Source organism: Ylistrum balloti, unplaced genomic scaffold (genome assembly GCF_031769215.1).
Source record: "Ylistrum balloti isolate Yb309-2 unplaced genomic scaffold, AGI_CSIRO_Ybal_v1 Utg371236, whole genome shotgun sequence".
NCBI lineage: Eukaryota > Metazoa > Mollusca > Bivalvia > Pectinida > Pectinidae > Ylistrum > Ylistrum balloti.
Window position 1 is genome coordinate 265,512 of NW_026782669.1, and position 21,456 is coordinate 286,967.

The following is a 21,456-nucleotide window of genomic DNA, read 5'->3' on the forward strand; positions in this document are numbered from 1 at the left end:
AGTTTTATATTGAAAATAAAACTTTCAGCAAAATATTTTCTCAAAATGATTGGTCCTTAGGTAATAATAATCATCAATTTGTTTCGTTTTCATATTATGTGATTGATAAATCTTTGTCACAAAGTTTTCAAATTCTAATTCTCATTCCATATGGATACATTCTCATGTAAAATGGATAGAAACTCGTGTAAAATCCCATTTACCAGTAAAATTACATCTGAATGTATGTGTATTAATGGAACTGTTTCGGATTCCAAAAATTTGGGAGAGAAATCCAACTGTTACCTCGTACAAAGGAGTTAGGGAATGTATGTAATGATGTAGTGGGATACCTCTGTGTAACATTAATGATGGTGGATGTATACCCAAATTGTAGCAGAGCCAGCGAAACATGTTTTATCATTTTATACGCTGAGCTCTACCGAGTTTGATCACTTCTGAACAGATGTATTTAGAATAATAGAATGTAGGATTTCAATGAAAATAGCACCAAACTTCTCCAGAATGACCAGGAGGCATATACACCAAGTTGCCTGTCTGTTTGTCAATCACACCCTCAGGGTTACATTACACTGCATAAGTCTGTTTCGGTTCATCTGGTATTTAGTAAAGTAGTTGCAGGTTCCTTTTAACTATAATATAAACCAAAATTGAGCTTTATGTGAGACTTCTGATTTTTCTCAATTTTGAACAAATTCAATAGGGAATTAAGGGATACATGTACAATTCATGGAGATTATGTGGTCTGTAATCAAAATTCAATGTTAACTGGTACAACTACAATGTATATGGGATCTTTTGAATGACTAGATTATCACTGCAGTAATCTGTGATGGGTCTGTGATGAGTCTGTGACAGCTCGTTAGCTCAGGTAAAGATCAGAGGACTATGTCATTCGATTATCATTTCTCAGGCAGGTTTTTGATTCTTAGAAAGCATAGATTGCTTTATGCTGCTGTGGAGTGTCCTTAAGGCAAGATGCTTTATTTTATTTGGTCTAAATAGCATGCAACCGGCCTCCTGCATGATGTTCAGTGAGGTAAGTCATTAGTTACTACAAAGATATCCATCTCCAAAGTGATTCTGGCTGTTCACTAGTCTGTAAACTCTAGTCAGTAAATACAGAAAACATAAGTGTGATTTAAGATACTACTTCCACAACTACATTATATGTTAGATCTGTCAGATTTTAAACACAATATGTTAGATGCCACTGTCAATGTCACTGAAATTTATGCTGTGATTTATTTACATTCAAAAATGTTTGAAAGTTTTCCACCAAATAACACGTAAATAATGTGACAATCCCTGTACATGGCATCTTAAATATCCCAGTTTTAATGGGACTATTTTGAAAGGTATGTGACATTTCTACCGGGACTCTGGTAAATTGAACACTGACTTTGGTAGACATCTGTGGGACTATCAGAATAACTACGGCATATCTATTACCACAAATACTCATCTCCACCTGAAGTTTCTTGCACCAGCTGTCCTGAGACTCAGGTAAATTAAGTACTGACTGTAGCATACATCTTTGGGTTTTATTACAGTGATTGTGGTACATCTATTACCACAAATACTCTCCTATATTTTATATGTGACCTGTGGGATTATGAGAAGAATTACGGTACATCTATTACCTCTAACCAGCTGGCACATTTCTGACATTGCTCCACCATGTACACATCTCAGTGTGACATAAATACACAGTCACTTTTCATATTATAGGAATACAAAAGACATCATTTTATCTCTTTATTGAGACGAAATCTATTTCTTGGTGGCATCACTCAAAACGCATCTGTTAATAGCATGTCTATTTGAGGCAAAAGATTTGAAAATTTTCAACAAGGTACTTGATTTTTTTAAAATTTCAGACTTCTGGATTTTCAGACATCAGAATGTGTCAGGGTTAGTATAAAGATGATATGCAAAACTGTTAGAAGTTTGTCCACTTATAATAAAAAATCTGGTATTTGGGTAGATCAAGCTTATGAAATGTTCTTCAGGCATGCATAATACCTTGTGAGTGAAGGTGATGATATCAAGTTCCTCTCTTCATCCCTTACACAGTGTCATCTGTGTATTCAAAACACATATATCAGGGACATATACGCCCTGCAGGTATATAGAAATAGCTATTAGCTCTAGCTTTATAATTGATAGCTCAGTATATATAATTGATTGATCATTGATTACTATCAGTTCATGTGTTAACTTCAGTTTGAGCTGTTGTCTGTTTCTGTCTTGAATTGAAAAAAATATTTTTATCACTTTACAGCAGTTTATTAGAAGCTTTGAATTGGTTGTAATTATAACAGTGTTTGTATAATGGTTTTTGTGCTGCTTTTTGTATGTCACACTTAATTGATATCTGCATTTCTCTAAAGTCAGTCCTGAAATCTAGTGATTAATCAATTGTTTCATTTCTGTAATCAGTTGATTCTGGCTTATTTTCTTTATCAGCCTATCTCTGGTATATGTTAAACTTTTGTTAACACATCACTGCACATGGAGCATTTAGTATCAAACCAGCGACTGTGTAACAGATGTTCATGCTTCAGTGAATGCAGTTAAGATCATGTTATATAAACATACTTATAAATTTAAGTTTTTTATAGAAAATTAAGGTAACGAAAAATTGACTGTTCTTCTCCTTAGCTTTTTTACTTCTTAAATACAAGAATTAATTGTTCATAATTTCAAAACTCTAGTTTGTCCTCTTAGAAGAGTGACTTCACGATGTTGGTTTTTAGACTTGAAGTTTTGGACGTGTATAACAATATACCCTCTGCCCTATGGAAATTCTAAAATGTTTGCAAACAGGCATGTGATACATGTACAAGAGGTAATGACACACTGAATACATGACACATACAAAATGATGACACTGCCCTGATCCAGTGACAGGATGGAAGGTCATTAGAGCCCTCTGGGTCATTCTCCTTTCCTCTTGCCCGTGAGAACACAAGGTCTAGAGGTCCTGGTATTAGGTGGAAAGTGTCTCCTGATCACTGCATGCACACTTTTATTTGAGAATAAAATCGTGACTAACAAGCTCTTTTGTGTTACTTTAAAATACATCTTGTTTTTTCGGTATGTATGAATGTTGAAATTGATCCTTTCCCAAATTAATTAAACTTAATTGACACATGTGTTAATCTAATGAGTTGATATGAAGGCACTAGATTGGTGGCAATATTCCCTTGATATTTTTAAAACTATACATGTAAACCTGTCTATAATGAATGCCCAGGGGTCCTGAGTAAAATGTTCACTATAGACAGGGTCATATTGTCAAGAGATGTGGTAGACAGTATGCCATGTTTTGATTGAGACCAAAGTTAAATCTTTAAACAATGCTGTTTGCTGTATTTTCGCAATAAACAGTTTTTCACTGAATGACTCCTGACTTAAAACCCAGCCTTGTAGTTTGGTCCTGATTCTAAATTACACACCTTAAATGGTAAAACTATCTTTCAAAAAAAAATTGACAAAATGCTCAAAGCATACTGGGGAGGACTTATGTAACTGTTGCAAGACTATGAATGAATTCACACTGGTTCCATTCAAATTTTCATTTCCAAATACAATACATACTTCTAATATCAATGGTTGTTTGTCACCATGCATGGTCTTTAATGTAGGAATTAAAAATGGTGTAACTCGGTTATCTAGAAATTACAAGGAAACTGGGTTACTGTGAGTATTAATTAGAGGTAATTAGGTTTACTTTGTACTGACACACATATATAAGTCCGTTGGTACGGGAGGTGTGAAGTAGATTTCTTCCTCACACCAGAAGACGGGACCATGATATTTGAATCATTGTTACAGAATCAATGGTATCACCTGTGGTATATCTACCCTGTAGGTATAATGTGAAGGATGGCTGCTGACTGGATGCAAGATTACATTTCCATTTTATTTTAAGATAAAGTTTGATACAGGCTGATATGTTAATATAAAATAAAATAGTACAATTATTGGTAGATAAATCTAAGGTTTTCTATACTCAATATGGACTTGGTAAATATGATATAAGACTATGTTTCTGGTTCCTGTGAGTGATAGGCAGCGGGTTATTGATGATGGAGGCAGGTGATAATGTATTCTGTATCTAATGATGAACCATCTTTGTTATTACATAGTTTTAATGTCAGCTTAGTTCTTTTATGATGTAATGGGAAAACCAGAGTGATTTTTCCCCTGAGAATCTTAAAATACATTTTTTCTGTCTCTGATTATTGATTCAGACTTTGTGACCTCTGGGTTGATAGTGTTTACTCATGGTCTGTAAATCATCGAGACAGTCAGGTGTGATTAGGAAGGAAACAGATTCCGGTTCAGTATAAGCTAACTTTAAATTTCGTTCAATGTGTTTTTAGTCAAGTCTATTGTAATTTGATGACACTTTGGGGAGGAAGGAGTAAATATATTTGGCAATGAAGTTGAGAAATTTGGCCCTAGGTTCTAGGATTGCTGCAGTAGACTGACAAGAAGGGAGACTCAAGACGACTACTCTGCTTGTGCTAAAAATCCTTTATTTGTTTAATCAGATTTCAAAATTGCACTTCCATCAATTTTCTAAAATAAACATATCTTTGACCTTTGTGTAAACTGAATATTTTTGTACAAGTATAGAGTAAAAAAAATGGTGATAATTGTGACCACGTTTACATTTCTTATACCCATCAAAGTCCACTTTTTTCATATTTTGATAGTTTGAACTAAAATGGTGTGCAAGTCATTGAAGCATAGCAAATACTTGGCTACTAATGATTTATAGTAAAGGTTCCCGAGCTAATTTTCTAGTTATACTTTTGTGATATCTTAAAAACTCACAGCTTGATTGTGTCATCTGTGTACCATCTCAGCATCTAAAAAATTCTTGTCATATTTAGGATAACAAATTTGAGTTTTTATTTCTGAAATAAAGATTATATGATAAATGGAATCTTAAACTTGTGTCAATGTAACATGGATTTTAAAAAAATAACCCATGTCTGCCAATAAGCCTACCCATGTCTTTTGTATTTTAAGTAGAAATGCAAAAAATTGCTCTGTCATGAATTTATTTTGAAATAAGCCCTCCTCCTAAGTTTTATTCTACTGTTAATTTGTTTGAAATAAGCTGTTCTCCTACTAAATTTTATTCTGCCATGAATTTGTTTGAAATAAGCCCTCCTCCTAATAGATTTTATTCTGCCATGAATTTGTTTGAAATAAGCCCTCCTCCTCATAAGTTTTCAGATAGGATTAATTTTTGTCTGTCTCTCCAGGGCTTGTCATAGGATAAATACAGTATAGGTCGTAAAGACATCAACACTGCCGCACTTCAGTCACAAAGAGGAACACGTTACATCACCGTTTTATGTGGAATGGAGATCGAGTGCCTTGTAGCTGTAACGTTCCGCTATTTTTTTGTGATTTTCACATCCAAGCTATCTAGTTGCCTCATTCATGTTCCAGCACTGTATCCTATTTATTCCATAAAAAGCCCATGCTGGTAATAATTCTGGTTTTATGGAATTTGTATGTCCCATCTAAACAAAACAGATTATGATGTCTACCTGTCTGCCCAATCACAGTACTATTCTTGCACACAATAACCAATGAGTGTCATTGCCATGAATGTCCTTTGATAAGCCCACCCTTAACTTTGAGCCCAAATTTCCATGTTGTGACACTAGCTGTTTCAAAAGCAGAGCAATGAACAATTTGTGCTGTCTTCATATGTTCTGGGGCTAGATACTCTACTGTAATTGGGTAGGATGGCATATCGTGGTAGGCCTCCAATTTATTATTGAATGAGGTAGTGACCAGCTACTGCAAGTAGATGCTGCATGAAAATGACGCTGTTCATGGCACAAAAAACACTACCAATTAGATACGAGAACCAAGCCTAGTTTTTTTAGTGGTATTTATTTCACTGTGAACGTACACGTAATATATTACTCTAACACATCATGTGTATTGACTGTTTCTAATCAAAAGTTGAAAAGCAACCAGGAATGATTATTTTGGCTGTCATCACACAAATGACAAGGATTTCCTGTTACAGTATTTACATGGAGCTGTTCACAAATAGTGCCATTATGTGTCCAGTCAAAGTATTTAACGGTTGTAAAGGTTTATAGAAACCACAGGTATAATGTTACATATTTAAGAGCTTTCTGATTGAGTTAGTTATTGACAAATCCAACCCTTTAGGATAATATTTGAGGTAATTGATATCGATGTATATATATATATACTTTTTTTAATTAAGCTATATGATTTTTTAGATAAATGAGAGGGGAAATTTGTTTGTAAGATTTAAGGAGTATTTATTGACTTTGGACATGATATCGTGAAGCTGATGCAGTTTTTTCAATATTTATTTATATTAGTATCATATTTTGTGAGCTGATACGAAAAACGAAAAATAAAATTGCGCCATAAATGCAGATACACTTTTAACATATATGGATCAGGGACTGTGTGAAAATTAAAAATCTACTGTTATCAGATAAGAAACTATAAGTAACATTTAAGCATTGCCATCAAACATGTTAGGGGTGTTGTTATTATTTTTCTTGAATGACGTCATATTTACAACTAGGGTCACTTAAAGAAAGCCAGAGTTCACTTGGTTACCAAAGGAAAACCACCTACAAGTGCTGCAAGTGCCTGGCCACTGTTGTAGGTAGAAACCAGAGGTTGAGGGTTAGTGGTAAAACAGTCAGTTAATCACTTGGCCACAGCGACCCCCAAAACATGGTTTGGGGATAGCACGGAGGGGACATGAAAGGCCTTGTGTAGTGTTGGACTTGATTTACAATCTTCTGAGGTGTGTGTAGTTTGACATTTTCAAGTTGTCCTGTGCCGCTACTAGTACCATACCCCAATTTTCTTTGGATGTTTGATGAAGAAGCTGTATATCCATGCAGCTGCCATGCCTGACGCCCTGTCTCAGAAGTTGCCCGTCTTACCTTGTAACTCCTTAAGATAAATGTAAACAGAAACAGGAGAGAAAACCACGTGTGGCAGTGGTATAATATACTACACTAACACAAAATCAATCCTTATATGTTACAAAATTGTGATATTGGCAGTCACTGATATGTAAAAGAGAAAATAGAAACCAAGAGAGTTTTCCATTTATGCTAGACAAAGACTAGTGTATGTACTGAGTGCCTGACTTGGGCATGTCATATTGAGGGATCCCCCAGCTTGATTGATTTTAAAGAAATAATTACTCTGTCTGTTGATGGGGCATTAGAAGCCCTGAAACCAAGCTAACAATTAAATCTAGTGAAAACGTCTCCCACATACAATATAATGATAAATATCTCCCAGGAAATACCCTGACGTCACCTCCATGCACTCGTTGTCAACATTTAATTGATGAATTCTGACAGCAGTTTCTCTGAATTGTCCCATGGGACCTCTCTGACGTAACCATTCATATTGATCTGTATCATCATTCATCTTTCAGAAATATCATGACGTATAAAGGACAATTTCATGCTTGGCTGATCATGATGCTTTTATCAGAATTTTCATTCAGTAAATGCTAATAATAGGGTTTATAATTAAGTCATTCAGACCTCCCAATACAGTAGTGTTTAATGGAGTTCAGATACATACGACGAGCTGTAAAAACAAACCTACACCAATATAGCTTGGTAAACAATGAATTTTATTGTCATATAACAAGCATATTTTAGAGAGGTATATACACAAGGCTATTCCTACTGTGGTGTATGATGTTGAAGTGTATTGATTAAAATGTTATCAATTAATAAGTATTGTACTGACATGGTTATACTTTATCAGTTACCTATCCATCCACGAAGATTCCGCTTTTTAAAAAAGATGGCTGTGTTGGTCCTCGTATTTCTGATTTTCTCTAGTACTATTCAGACAGTTGAAAACAATTCTGTAGTAGACTCAAATTTTGATTTCAAAGTATTTGAACATTTCAATACTCATGACATATCAAAAAAGTGGTCACATAATTCCTTCATGACACTGTGAGACATCATCGAAATCATGTCTTCTTTTCTTTGTGATGACTTTGAGACTTGTATGACATAAGACACGGTGATATGTAGGAACTGACTGACAAAATATTTATCTAACAAATATTAAGTATCGAACATAGAATATTAATAATTTACTTTGTACCATAACTTTTATTAATTTGTTAAAGTGATGACATACTTAATAATAGGCTGGTTTGATCATTATCAACATATTTATTTCCATCATGCACAGAAAATGTTTCTTACTATGGGAGAACATAAACCTCTCCTGGATTTCTCAGTGTGTTGATGTGTATTTTATATATCACACGTGTTAATTTGACTCTCTGTTTGACTTGTTATTGTTTACTCTAAACCTATGTGTTAATTTGACTCTCTATTTGACTTGTTACTCTAAACTTATATATTAATTTGACTCTCTGTTTGACTTGTTACTGTTAACTCTAAACCTATGTGTTGATTTGACTCTCTATTTGACTTGTTACTCTAAACCTATATATTAATTTGACTCTCTGTTTGACTTGTTACTGGTAACTCTAAACCTATGTGTAAATTTGACTCTCTGTGTGACTTGTTGCTGTTTACTCTAAACCTACGTGTTGATTTGACTCTCTATTAGACTTGTCGCTGTTTACTCTAAACCCCCTACCTGCACTAATTACAGGTGCTGCAGTGTTGTTTCCATGGTGACCAGTTTATGTATTCCTTGGTTAGAACATTAACATTCTATAGACATTTGTAGTAAGGTTAATTACTGATGGTATTTGAAGTGGTTCCAGTATAATTACGGCTGTCCAGGGTATAGTTATCTCTAAACTCTGAATTTTTAAGATTATGAAAATTTAGTGAGGGAAAAGGGAAATTATTTTCTTACAACGTTACTCGACAAAGAAAACTTCTTGTTTGGTTATAAGCCATTTGTCTTTGCAAAAACAACAATGTAAATATTGATATTCCAACAAAATCTTAATTCGAAACTCTTAATTTGATGAGAGAAGTAATGGCAAAATACGAAAAAAAAAGAAAGATTTTCACAGAAACCCCCGAAAAAGTACAAGAATAAGACCAGGTGTTCTGGAAGAGTAAGCATCTTCTTCTTCATTTGAGACACATTTTATGTAAATCTTGGTCAATTCCAAGTAAGGAATGTCTCATTCAGAAATGAGAAAAAGGTTAATGACAACAGAACCAGATTGCCACTTTGTAGAAAACAGTGATATTTGACCCCAAGGAAATACATGATGTAACAACTGTTCTTTGTTTAGACAGGAAATCTGTGAAGAATATTTTTAGAAGTCTGTTGACTGAAGATTTATGTTATTTTTCTATATGTTACAGATCTGATCATTACATGCGACAAGGTACCAGATGGAACGTTTCAGAACAATGTAAGCAGTAGTCCTTCCAATGTCACCAGTACACAATCCAAATCAAGCAGCTCCCTACTGGGCTACCTACTGCCTCTGAGGAGCCGCAGTCACAAACAAACTAAGATGTAAGTAGTATCTAACATCACAGACAAACGAAAATAATTCCCCAACATCAGTCGCATATTACTTGGTCTCCTACATCAATAATTTATGTATTCATTATTCTTATACCCTAGAACATCTTCGTAATTTTTCCTATGTGATGGAAAACAACCTTTTCGACCTCCTTATCTGTCTTTCATTTACATGTATTAATTCATTGAAATAAAAAAAAACTTATTTGTAGGTCACTAAAAATTTTGTTAAATGTAAACAGATTTCACTTTAAAAATTGAAGAATTAAGACTATGTCACCTTTGTCATTTATCAATAATAATTTCACTATGATAATCCATATTAACAAAGACATTACAATGAAGTTAAAAATGTGTAGCACTCACTGTTTGGCTTTTAGTACAAGTACACTGTAGTGGTCACCTGCTGGTCAGTTTTTCTGACCAGTCTCTTGTTATAATGTACTGGACAGTGATGCAATCACACCATTTCCAGATATAAGGTATATTTTCCAAAGCAAAAATAATTTATAACAAATGAATTTTTCATATATCTCTATGTATAATCAACTACCCAGCTCAGTGGTGGGATGATTTGTCGTAAAATTTAAAATGTCAAAAGTTCAATTTGTAAGATAGACTGTTGATTATAGATAAAAAACGATGATTTATTTACATTCCACAGATTGGAAGATATGCGTAGTATTACTTCGCAGAGGTGTTCTATTCAGTTAAATTTTCCATTACTTTAAAACATAAAATACTTATTTGTCTTGGTTTCATAAAAGGAACATTCAGATGCATGACTTTGACCAAACACCACTCAGAATAGCTGTAACACAGTTACTGGTGGTACCGTAATAATACAAAGTGACTTATGTTTTGTGAAACACATGGCACGTACTTGCAGATAACAAACGTAGAATGTTTCCTTTCGTCTTTGTATTGTAAGGTTGTTGTAAGTTAATATAATGTTGTATTCCTTGACAAGATTTGATTAATTAGAGTTAATATGTTATGAATCATAGATACTGTATAGTTAGTAATATTTATGAGAATTCAATTTTGCTGCATTTGAAACCCACAAAATTAATTATCCACCATGTAGTGAATCAAAATATATCTGTTTTGTTTGTAATATTGCAATGATACTTCATGACCAAGCTTAAATCCGAACAACAATGAAATATTGTGTCTCGTGAAATTACACAACTATACAGTAATTATGTTGGTATCTGTTAATATTCTACTTCCTTGTATGTAATAATTCTTATAATCTATTCTACAATACTATCTATAGTGTTGAATGAAATCCTCATTAATGGTTAGGTAAAGAAGAAATAAAGCCTACGTTTCTTACTGGTGTATATAATGGCACGTATACATTATCTTTATTTCTCCTCTGATTCATTCAATGTCAACTTTTCACAGCAATCTATATAATCAAGATATTAATCAAATCAATCAGAGTCTATATGCTGTAAATTTTATTTTAATGAGAGGTTTGCAGTTATTTCCTTTCAGCCAAAATTGTTAAGCAGACCATATTTATCACAGTTGTCCAAAAATTTAAAATCTAAAATAATGATCAAGGCAAAATTTCAGTTTTTACAGTCAGGCAGAAGCATGATAAAAAAGTAGCCGGAAATACATGAAACTCCACGACACAGAAAAGGAAAAATTTCCATAACATAAATAGTTTTTTTTATAAGGACAACTTGTCACTCTCGCTTGACAATTATTTACCTTTACTTTTCAGTACAAAATTGGAAAAAAAAAACAGAAAAAAAAATTAAAAAGTTAGAAAGAAATTTTAATGTCAATGATTTATTTCTAGTCAGACAAAAATTGTAATGTCGTCACAAGGGAGGCGATCAAGCTTTCCCTCCAGGTAACTATGGTAACGCTTTCAGTTTGATTTAGTCGCCTAACCCTATAGGCCAGGTAACTGCTTCACTGTTTTCATAGTCACTGTACATGTGTTTCCCACTTCGACAAGCATGAACATCAGGTGTGCCACACTGATCTGTTTCCCTATAGTAATATTTTACCTTTCATCATGATATGGATTTTTTCCAGTAACCTTGGCAACCACCATTTGTTTTGGCCCTGTTTATAGAGAAAATAGTGAAGATGTCAACAATTTTGAGAGATAGGGTTTTCTAAAGTGTTCTATTTTTTGGAAAGAATTCTAGAAATAATGGTATGCTGAAGATATTTTCAAAAACTTATTTTGATAAAAGTTATTGAAAATTTGAGAGTTTTATACATGGTTTGATCAGCTTTGTTTTTTGTAAGTGAAAAAAACCAATGAATAAATTCAAATTGATTTCTATGACCTACAGACCTGCATAAGTCACAAAATCAATTAAATATAATGGTGAAACTGTTAGATGATTTTTGATATACTAGACAAGGTATTTCATACAAAACTTTCATTCTGATAGTTAGTGTTTCTGTTTAGATGATATCTAGACCAGTTTTTGCCCTTTGAGATTTAATTTGGGAACTTAATTCAGAGAAGTCTGACGACCAGAGTTAATAGTATATCCAAACAATCCCATCCTCGATACTACAGGTGTTAAGATCACTTTCTCTCTCTACCCCCTGGAACCATCCTCAATACTCCAGTGGTTACAATCACTTTCTCTGTCTGTACCTGTGTGGAAAATATGAAAAAATATTTTTAAAAAAAACAGATGTCCTGTTAATTACTCTGTTATACATGTATTAGTTTTGAGAATCTTTAATGTAAGTTTCTCAAGTTTCCTCCTAAGCCATATTGATAATAGTCTGCCTGTTATATTCTTGTACCATATACCAATAAATGTTTGTAAAATTATCCCTATTTGCTTAAACTGCCTTAAAACTATTTATAGCTAAATGTTCTGTGTAAGGAATCAGTTTTCAACAAATCCACAGAAATTGCAGTAGCTTATGATAGTTACTAATTTCACAGAAATATCAGACAAAATTGAACATATGCAAATGTAAATCTTCAATTTAAGTTCAGTTAGAAAATATTTCTTTTGCTGAGTAATTTCATTTGATGGGTAGTTTTTCTGTAGAATATATATGCCTTCATTATTTTGATTTAAAAAAGTTAAGTCTATTCGTTGGCTATAATTTCACGCATTGGCTAATTCCACTCATTGGCTAAATCCATTAATTGGCTCGGTCAATTCATTGGCTAATTCCACTAATTGGCTAAATCCATTAATTGGCTCAGTCAATTCATTGGCTAATTCCACTCATTGGCTAAATCCATTAATTGGCTCGGTCAATTCATTGGCTAATTCCACTAATTGGCTAAATCCATTAATTGGCTCAGTCAATTCATTGGCTAATTCCACTCATTGGCTAAATCCATTAATTGGCTCAGTCAATTCATTGGCTAATTCCACTCATTGGCTAAATCCATTAATTGGCTCAGTCAATTCATTGGCTAATTCCACTAATTGGCTAAATCCATTAATTGGCTCAGTCAATTCATTGGCTAATTCCACTCATTGGCTAAATCCATTAATTGGCTCAGTCAATTCATTGGCTAATTCCACTCATTGGCTAAATCCATTAATTGGCTCAGTCAATTCATTGGCTAATTCCACTAATTGGCTAAATCCATTAATTGGCTCAGTCAATTCATTGGCTAATTCCACTCATTGGCTAAGTCAATTAATTTGCTTAAAATGTCTATTCATTGGTTAAATCCATATTCCTTTAGCTCATGCTTTTAATTTGTATAATTCAATATTTTGCCATGCTTATTTTCCAACAAAGTGCTATACTATATACCCAAGAGATACCTTTAATATTATAAACAGAAATTTCAGGAGCAGTGTTAATAAGACAGCTGGCTTAAATCATCATTATGTCCACTCATTGATTTACTTCATATATTCATCAAAGATATTAATTCTTTCTTGAATTCATACTGAACTAAAATTGTACTAAATGTTGAAATTAATAAATAAAGATAAAGAAAAAATCATTTTCTAGTGAGAAAATCAGACTAGTTTTTTCATTAAAGTCATTTCATTAGTTTGAATTGAGCTTTTTTTCAGTTTTTATTTGACAAAAAGTCTTTTCTGTTTAACAGTTTTGTTTTTGCAGTGTTGTGATGTTTTCTTTCCAATTTAAGAACATTTTGTTTGTAGTTGTATTTTTTAAGAATTTTTAATCAATTTGATTTACAGTAGTGAAATATGTTTTTCATATCTTGGCAAATTTGTTGATTAGGCAAATTAGCTCAATTGTAATTTTTAAACGAACATTAATGTTTGTTTGTAAGAATCCAGAATATCTTTAACTACAATTACCATATAAGGTAGTCTTTTTCACATATAGGACATCTACTATATACAATCCAAGGCCCACAATCCAATATGGCTTGTTTGTGTCTACTGGTTTGGGGGTGGGGGGTTGATTATAGAATAATTATCTTTTGAAACACTTACTGTACTGCAATGTATGTTAATCAACCATTCAGAAATCACAGGTTTCAATTTGATCTTCATAAAATTGGACAACATTATGAAACAAGTCAGTAAGAGCACAGTTCTACTTGTGTACTTGCGGAAGTTAACGCTGACATATCTGAGTGCAGATCGAGACTTAATATGATTACTGTTTGTGAAACTCTTTACAAATTTTACAGTAATTGAAATAGTTTTGAATGATTATCTTATCAAAATATGATGCTAATTTAGTGACAGGTATGTGAATAATATGACGCATTTACTTACTATGGTTATTTACAACCTGCTAACAACAGCGTTTAACCAAGATGTGAATCGTGATCACATGGTGTGATAAATATTTCCACACCAATGCCTTTATCAAAGATAAAACTGAGGTCTCATGATATGTTCGAACAATTTGAAATGTAAGTGAAACAAACTAGAAAGGGTCCAAACCATTGTTAGACAAAAAATCATTGTTTTTATTGAAAAAAAATCTCATTTTGGAACTATCCGGCCTATTCAAACTGACTAGAGGTTTAGCGTAATATTATTTTTCTGGTGTTCATATAAAAAAGATAATGTTTACCTGTAAATGCTGAAAAAGATATTAATACTTTGAAAATAATTGAACTTGCAACAGCTAGGTTACTTAATTATCATATCTTTTTGAAAAAGATTGTATGATTTAATTCAGTTTTGTATTATACCTGCTTGGTTCTTTTAATATTTGTGATCAAGCCTGCAGTTCGCTTGCCCCTGATGTTCAGTGCTGGGTCAAAGTGTTTTCATCACACTGTTATATAATCTTACATATCCTATCTGTAACTTCCTCTTCTGATGTTCGACACTCACATCATAATTCTTAAAGAAACAAAATTGTTAATTGTGATTAAACTGCATCAATATTTTATATTTGTATTTCAAGCGGTATTGCAGTGATGTATGTCCTTTTTCAGGGGGTGCATATAACCACTGTCATGTTTGATTTGGGTATTCATAAATTTGTTTTAAAATAACCCTTTTAAGGTCTTAAGATACATTTAAAGAAATAAAAATAGATCTTTTTATTCAGGTCATATTGTTTTGTTGTGCTACTGATATACAGAAGAGGAAGTTTTAATTGGCAGAATTCTGAACGGCTCTGTTCTGAAGGAAGAAAAGGGGGAATAACTCTGGGTTTCAGCTGTATACTCACTCTAATAAAATAACAATTCTGGAGGCGCAGTGTTTAAAATTGATAGCATTAACAAGTTTTTCATCTTTAACTCCTAATAAAAAAAGTTAATTTTGAATTATATTTAATTCTGAAAATCATGTTCATTTTGAAGATAATATAAAACTCAACACTTTAAAAATTATGACAACAAATTAAGCATTCATATGAACAGAAATTAAGCTGAGTTTCTGAAGCATGTATATATGGGATTGCAACTTGAACTCTCCTGTCTATTATAATAGGCTGTCCTATTGTGATTGGTAGGGGTGAAGAATTCTCTTTGTGTTTAGCTAACTTAGTGTATGCTGGGATGAAGAATATCCTCTTACTATGTGTATGATGAGAACAAGGGTCCAATATTGCTAGTTGTTTGTTTCGTAGATTAGAGACAAGAATATATTTTCAAGAATGAATATTTAAAGAGATATAGGCTTTTTGGTAATTTTAATTGGTTATTTAAGTAAATCAGTAGAATCGCTAACATATAATTTTAATGTGTAGTGTAGCTTTGTGAGTCTGTGAAATTTACTTGTTGTCCTGGATGGAAAGCTATGCTTGAAGAATTGTCTGTTTCATCTTAGAAGAATTATGGATGTAATACTTAGATTCAACTTCAATCTAGACTTAAATGCATTGCGATATCTTGTGTACGTACAAAAATGAAAATATTAAATGCTGTATTTGCCATATTCAAATTTGACTCTTCATCATTTTTCTATATTTTAAGGGAATATTTCATATGATGGACAATATTTGACGATCAACCAATATCTTTCAGTGGAAAATTATTGATATTTGAGGTTTTTGATATTCGAAATATAAATTAAATACAAAAGGTCACACAATCAGGGTCAACTTAGTCCTTCTGTCTGTCTGCATTTGTGGAATTTTCAATTATATCCTGCACCCTGTATTATTGATCAAGTTTATATTCTACTTCACAATTGTTTTCAGAAGTCACCTTCCCCTAACAACTTTCTAACTTTGTACTTTCTTTTAAACACACATCAGAAAACATATTCTTCACTTTTAGTTGTATCAAATACAACTTTTGCTGTAAAGTTGACTTAGATTTAGCTTGATTTAACATTTTCTCCCTGCAATTTTGTATATCCACTGTACAGATAAACTACACTTTAAATACATACAGTTGTTGGTTGGTTTTGTTTTGTGAATAACAGCCATTGTCAAAGAGACACAAATGTGAAGAAGGATGCGAAGACAAAGCTTATATCGTAAGATTCTCAGGGCTGCAATGGAGACAAAGTAGATTTATTTTGGTCCCTTCAATGTCCCTGAGTGGAAGACAGAGAAGAAAAATCCCCAATTGTGTGTATGTGGGGAGGAGGTGGGGGCACTTTGTTACCTTCTGCAATGTGAAAACATGTAGTGGGGTTCTCCAGTACAACCTATCAGACTTCAGTGTTGTCACTTTCTGCTTGATGTCCAGCTTTGAGTGAACAGAAACTATTCATTAGCATTAATAATGTGACCGAGTCTAGGAATGAACTGTCATGTCACCTAGTCCAAATGATGATATCCAGTATGACAGCACTATAATATTGGCCTTGTGTAGCCCCATCATCCATGGATTTATCCTTCAGATGACCTTAGCTGTTGCAAGGCTTTAAAACCCAAAACCAAACCAATCAACACAAAAAATCTGTTAAGTCACGACAGGGAATGCACACGCAAACAAATATAGACTGGTGTAGCTGATGTGTATGTCTCTTAAAGAAATTTGTTTTCCTGGGGGTAGCTTCACAGAAATTACCAAGAAATTCAATAACAGTATTGTTTTTAGAAGTATTCACAGAAGCGCTGACAATAGCTCTCTCGGTAAGTGAATTGTTATTGGAAGGTGTATCAGGAGACAGCTGACAGTAAATCTTAAGAGGATTGGTATACCTTATCTAGTCTTGTAAACACCCCACACCTGTTGAGAACTATAAATGAAGAAGAACTTTCAGTAGGAATAGATGTAGTATTTCAAAAAAACATTTTACAGGGCAATAAGCCCAGGAGTAAATACAGCATCTGTTATATAGTTAGAAACATGAAGTATCATAGCACTTCAACACTTCTGCAGGGAACCATCATATCATGCTTAATTTGATACAGTGAGAAGATGCGCTTATTTCAAAACAAAAACACCAAGGAACCAGTTTACAAAACAAAAGTGGGCTTATTGCAGGACAATAAGTCCAGAGAACCAATTTACAACAAATGACTTTAACTAACTAAGGTTTATTAAAGAAAAATAAGGTCAAGGTCACCACTTATAATAAAGACTTGAAGGATTGCCTTATTTCATGACAATAAGCCCTGAGATAAAATAGAAATAAGCCCCAAGGCTAATTTCACCTGTACTGTTTATGCGAAAGTAGTTGTAGGTAATTCTACAGGTCATACAACAATACCTTTTAGTGCTACTAGGCCTGGGCTTATCTCAGGATACCTAAGGTATGTGTATATAATACACTTCCTACGATTACAAGTTTTTCCATTCATGTAACTGGAGGAAATGTGATCAGGTCACATGACCCATGTGTTGTTCGATGGGGATGATTACTCCGAAACATATGTGCCTGTGTGGATCGGAGAAAATCAATCGCTTTCAAGAAATAATGATGTTATTAATCAGACGTGCTATAGTGTTCTAGTGATAAGTTAAGCGGCAATATAGCAGACGTCTGGTTCAGCGAGTCAGGTACATCAAATATTCAGGATAAATTTTGTTGATAACAAAGTTCTTTTGGTTCAAGATAAACAAAAGTTACATCAAAGACAAAAATCTGTATATATATATATATTTTCTATAGTCTTTACTGTTTAACTGAAAAATCAATTTGTTACTTTAAAATTTTACAATGTAAAATAAAAATATGTGGAAATATGGACTGATTGGATTCTTAACTCTGATGTAACATTGATATCAAATATTTAAGACTTTATGCACTAAATGTATTTGATTTCAGCAGGACACTATGTTGGTTAAAATTCTGAATACATCAGACTTTCCTTAAGGTTTAATGAAAATTAAGATTGATGAGATTTTTTTTCCCCTATCAAATTTTCTGATAGCAAGTTTTGTGAGTGGATCTGGGTGTTTGTTGTAGGTGAATCACAGTGTGAGTCAGGCTGCCATGATATCACACAGGGTTAGAATTTGTCTGGGAGAAGAAACTCATTGATTAATGTCTTGTTTCTGATTTTTTTTCCCCTAAATCATTAAAAAATCCTTCATGATTCACATTATTCTGTTGTGAAAGGCTTCTTCTGTGTTGTCAGGTACTTGGACATCTACTCTTCTTATTTGTAGTGGGTTTTTTTCAGTTTTGGAGACTGAAATTAAGTTAACATGAAAAATTCTTAATATAATTCTACTTTAAATTTTATGTTAGGTTAATTAAGAAATTGGTTTTCAAATTCATGATTTAAACAATATTATGTTTTATGGTTCGTACAAAGTTAATCATCTTTGTTTACTAAACATGAGTTTACCACACTGTCTATGTAAAAGGCTTTGGCTATGCAATTCTGATGATGTTGACTTTTTTACTCATTTTTCATCAGATTGTTGTTTAGAAAGTGTGCATAATATTCTTTTCTTTTTTCTGATTTTAGGAAAAAGTCAGATGCCAGTAAAATCCCAGCGTTAAAGGGCCTTCAAAAGAAAGGCACATCTAAAAGTCCCAGTATGCCAAAAAAACACCCGCTAACCCCGTCCCAAGAGGCTGTGAGTGCAGCCACAACCAAACCAAGAGCGGGATCTAATCTAGGGGTGCCGTATTCTGATGACCAGCAACAGATGCTGCGAAGCAGTACTGAGGATCTAGACAGTGTAAGTGCTTGCTAAGTCAGCTCTCGTGATTTTGTTTTGTTTTTTATCCTGATTAGGAAATGTTCACATGCAATAAAGCAATTGTCAAGTTAATATAATTTTAGGTCACCTGAGACAAAGCCAAAGGTGCACTAAATTTGTAAATTATATGGTCCCCAACCCCCAGGGGCCTGAGGGGCGGGGCCAAAAAGGGTCAAACTGATTGAAACTTCAAAAATCTTCTTCTCATATTCCATGTATGGTAGAATCAAGTACTCTCTTCATGGATGGAAAGGCCTTCAAACGTTTTACCAAAGTTGTAAATTTCATGACTCCAGAGTCTCACATTTCCCCAAGGGGAGGGGGTAAAATTTACTACAAGAAAATTATATTTTTGAGCATAGTTTGTTAGGTTATCTAACTCAAAGGGTCAATCAAGATGACCTATTGCTATCATGCATTGGCTGTCGTTGTGCACCATCTGCCGTCCGTAAACTTTTGCTTAAAACACTACTCCTGCTTAACGCCTGACCGGATTTCAACCAAATTTGGTCTGAAACATTGTTTGAGGTGGAGGATTGTTTATTAAATCAGAAATTTTATTCCACCTTTAGGGACCTGGGATGAGGTCCCAAAATGGTAGTTAGACAATACTTCGCTTCAAAAAGCTACTCTTCCTTAATGCTTGAATGGAGTTCATTCACATTTTGGCTGTACTATCAGATTGGGTTGGTAAATAATCCCAAAATTCAGAAAGTTGATGCAACCCTGAGGGACTGGGGGGGAGGGGTCTCAAAAAAGGAAACTAAACAATATTTTGCTTTAAAACACTATTCTTTCTTAATGCTTAAATGGATTTCATTCAAATTTTTGGCTGTAACATCAGTAAGGGATGGTAAATAATTCTTAAATTCAAAAAGTTGATTTGGCCCCTAGGGACTTGGGTCAAGGCCCCAGAAGGGGAATTTAAATAATATTTTGTTCAAATCGCTACTTTTTCTTAAGACTTTGTTGGATTTTAACCATATTTGGTCTAAAACGTCAATGAGAGTGGGAAATCATTTCTTAGATTCAGAAAGTTGATTCAATCCTAGGGACTTGAGGATGAGGCCCTAAATTGGGGAGTTAAACAATATTTTGCGTCAAAATTAAGGCTGTAATGAATTTAAACCAAATGTGGTACAAAACATGATTGTGGGTGGAGAATTTGTTCTTAAATACAGAAAGTTGATTTGACCCCTAGGGATTTGGGGGCAGGGCTCAAGAAGGGGAAATTAGAAATATTTTGTTCAAATGCTACTCCTTCTTAATGCCTTGATTGGTAGATTTCAACCAGATTTGGCCTGAAACATTATCAAGGAGTGGCAAACATGCATGAAGTGATCCTGAGATTGTCCTGACCAAAACTTATTTTACACTTTGGTCCAAAATCCAAAATAACTCGTCTAGAACAAATAGTCTAAACTTCTCATGTTTCATTCACACCAATGAAAAAAATATTTAACAGTGGTTATTTTGTAAAATGATGGTGCAGCTGATTTTCATGAATAGAACCTACCACTTATTAGTTTCTGATACTTTCAAGGAATGTTCAAAATGTGAATTCATCAGATTTGTCAGACCATCATCAGCGAATTCTGTGGTTTGTCCATCCATTTGTCGATAGTCAGATGACTGTTGAGGGCCATGGCCCTCTTGTTCTTTGAAGTTTCGCCACAAAAACTTCTAGCATTTCAAAGATTAGAAAGTTTGGGAGAAAAAGTAATAATGATGATAAAAAAGAATCTAGTCACATCTGTGCAGTATAGACATATTTATGCAAGATAATTATAACGTTCAGCATAAAGCTTTGCCAAGTGCCAAACTTTAAAATCTTAACCTCTGTTTAAGATATTTTTTCTATATCAAACTGGTGATAAGATGGTAAGAATCCCTCTTAAAAACAAGATTGATTAAATAGTGAGTGAAAAAGAACCTTTCATGCAGCAAAATCATGGAATGTTACAGTTTTTGAAAGGTAAACGGTTTTTATTTTCGTAGAGGTAATTCGAAGATTACAGATTTTGGTCTTGTGAAAATTTTTGAAGAGTACAAATTTGATTTTGTGAAAATTGAGTTATATCTATTTTTTATTGATTTAGGTGGAGGTGAGCAGTCGTGAAAATGGGAGTAGCGGGGAAGGAGGGCTGGACGAGATGGATGGCCCAACGCCCACAGATACTCATACCCATGACCCCCTCAGGACCAAAACTGCCATTGAACAAACTCAGGCAAAAATTCGCAGAACCATGGAGATGATAAAGGCTGAACAAGCTGCCAAAGAAGGTGGAGATAACTCTTGTTACACTTTTATGTATTGTTATATATGTACAGATAATATCATCCTCAAAGTCCATAAAGGCAGTGAAAATTCTCTGTCCTGAAAGTTCAGTGTCTGT

The 21,456-nt window shown here is 33.6% G+C and overlaps 1 protein-coding gene across 3 annotated transcripts in view; it reads left to right on the forward strand.

Moving 5' to 3' along the window:
* LOC132561591 (transmembrane and coiled-coil domains protein 1-like) overlaps positions 1–21,456 on the forward strand; it is a 75,754-nt gene that overhangs the window by 34,724 nt on the left and 19,574 nt on the right. Inside the window, exons 3-6 of one of the 3 annotated variants that reach the window (XM_060226290.1) lie at positions 9,372–9,528; positions 11,354–11,407; positions 18,823–19,039; positions 21,160–21,343. In XM_060226290.1, the coding sequence (XP_060082273.1) occupies positions 11,370–11,407; positions 18,823–19,039; positions 21,160–21,343 (439 nt within the window). In that variant the 5' untranslated portion in view covers positions 9,372–9,528; positions 11,354–11,369. Of the gene's footprint in view, positions 1–9,371; positions 9,529–11,353; positions 11,408–18,822; positions 19,040–21,159; positions 21,344–21,456 lie in introns of those variants that run through there. The other 2 variants (XM_060226289.1, XM_060226288.1) reach the window with 2 other exon arrangements.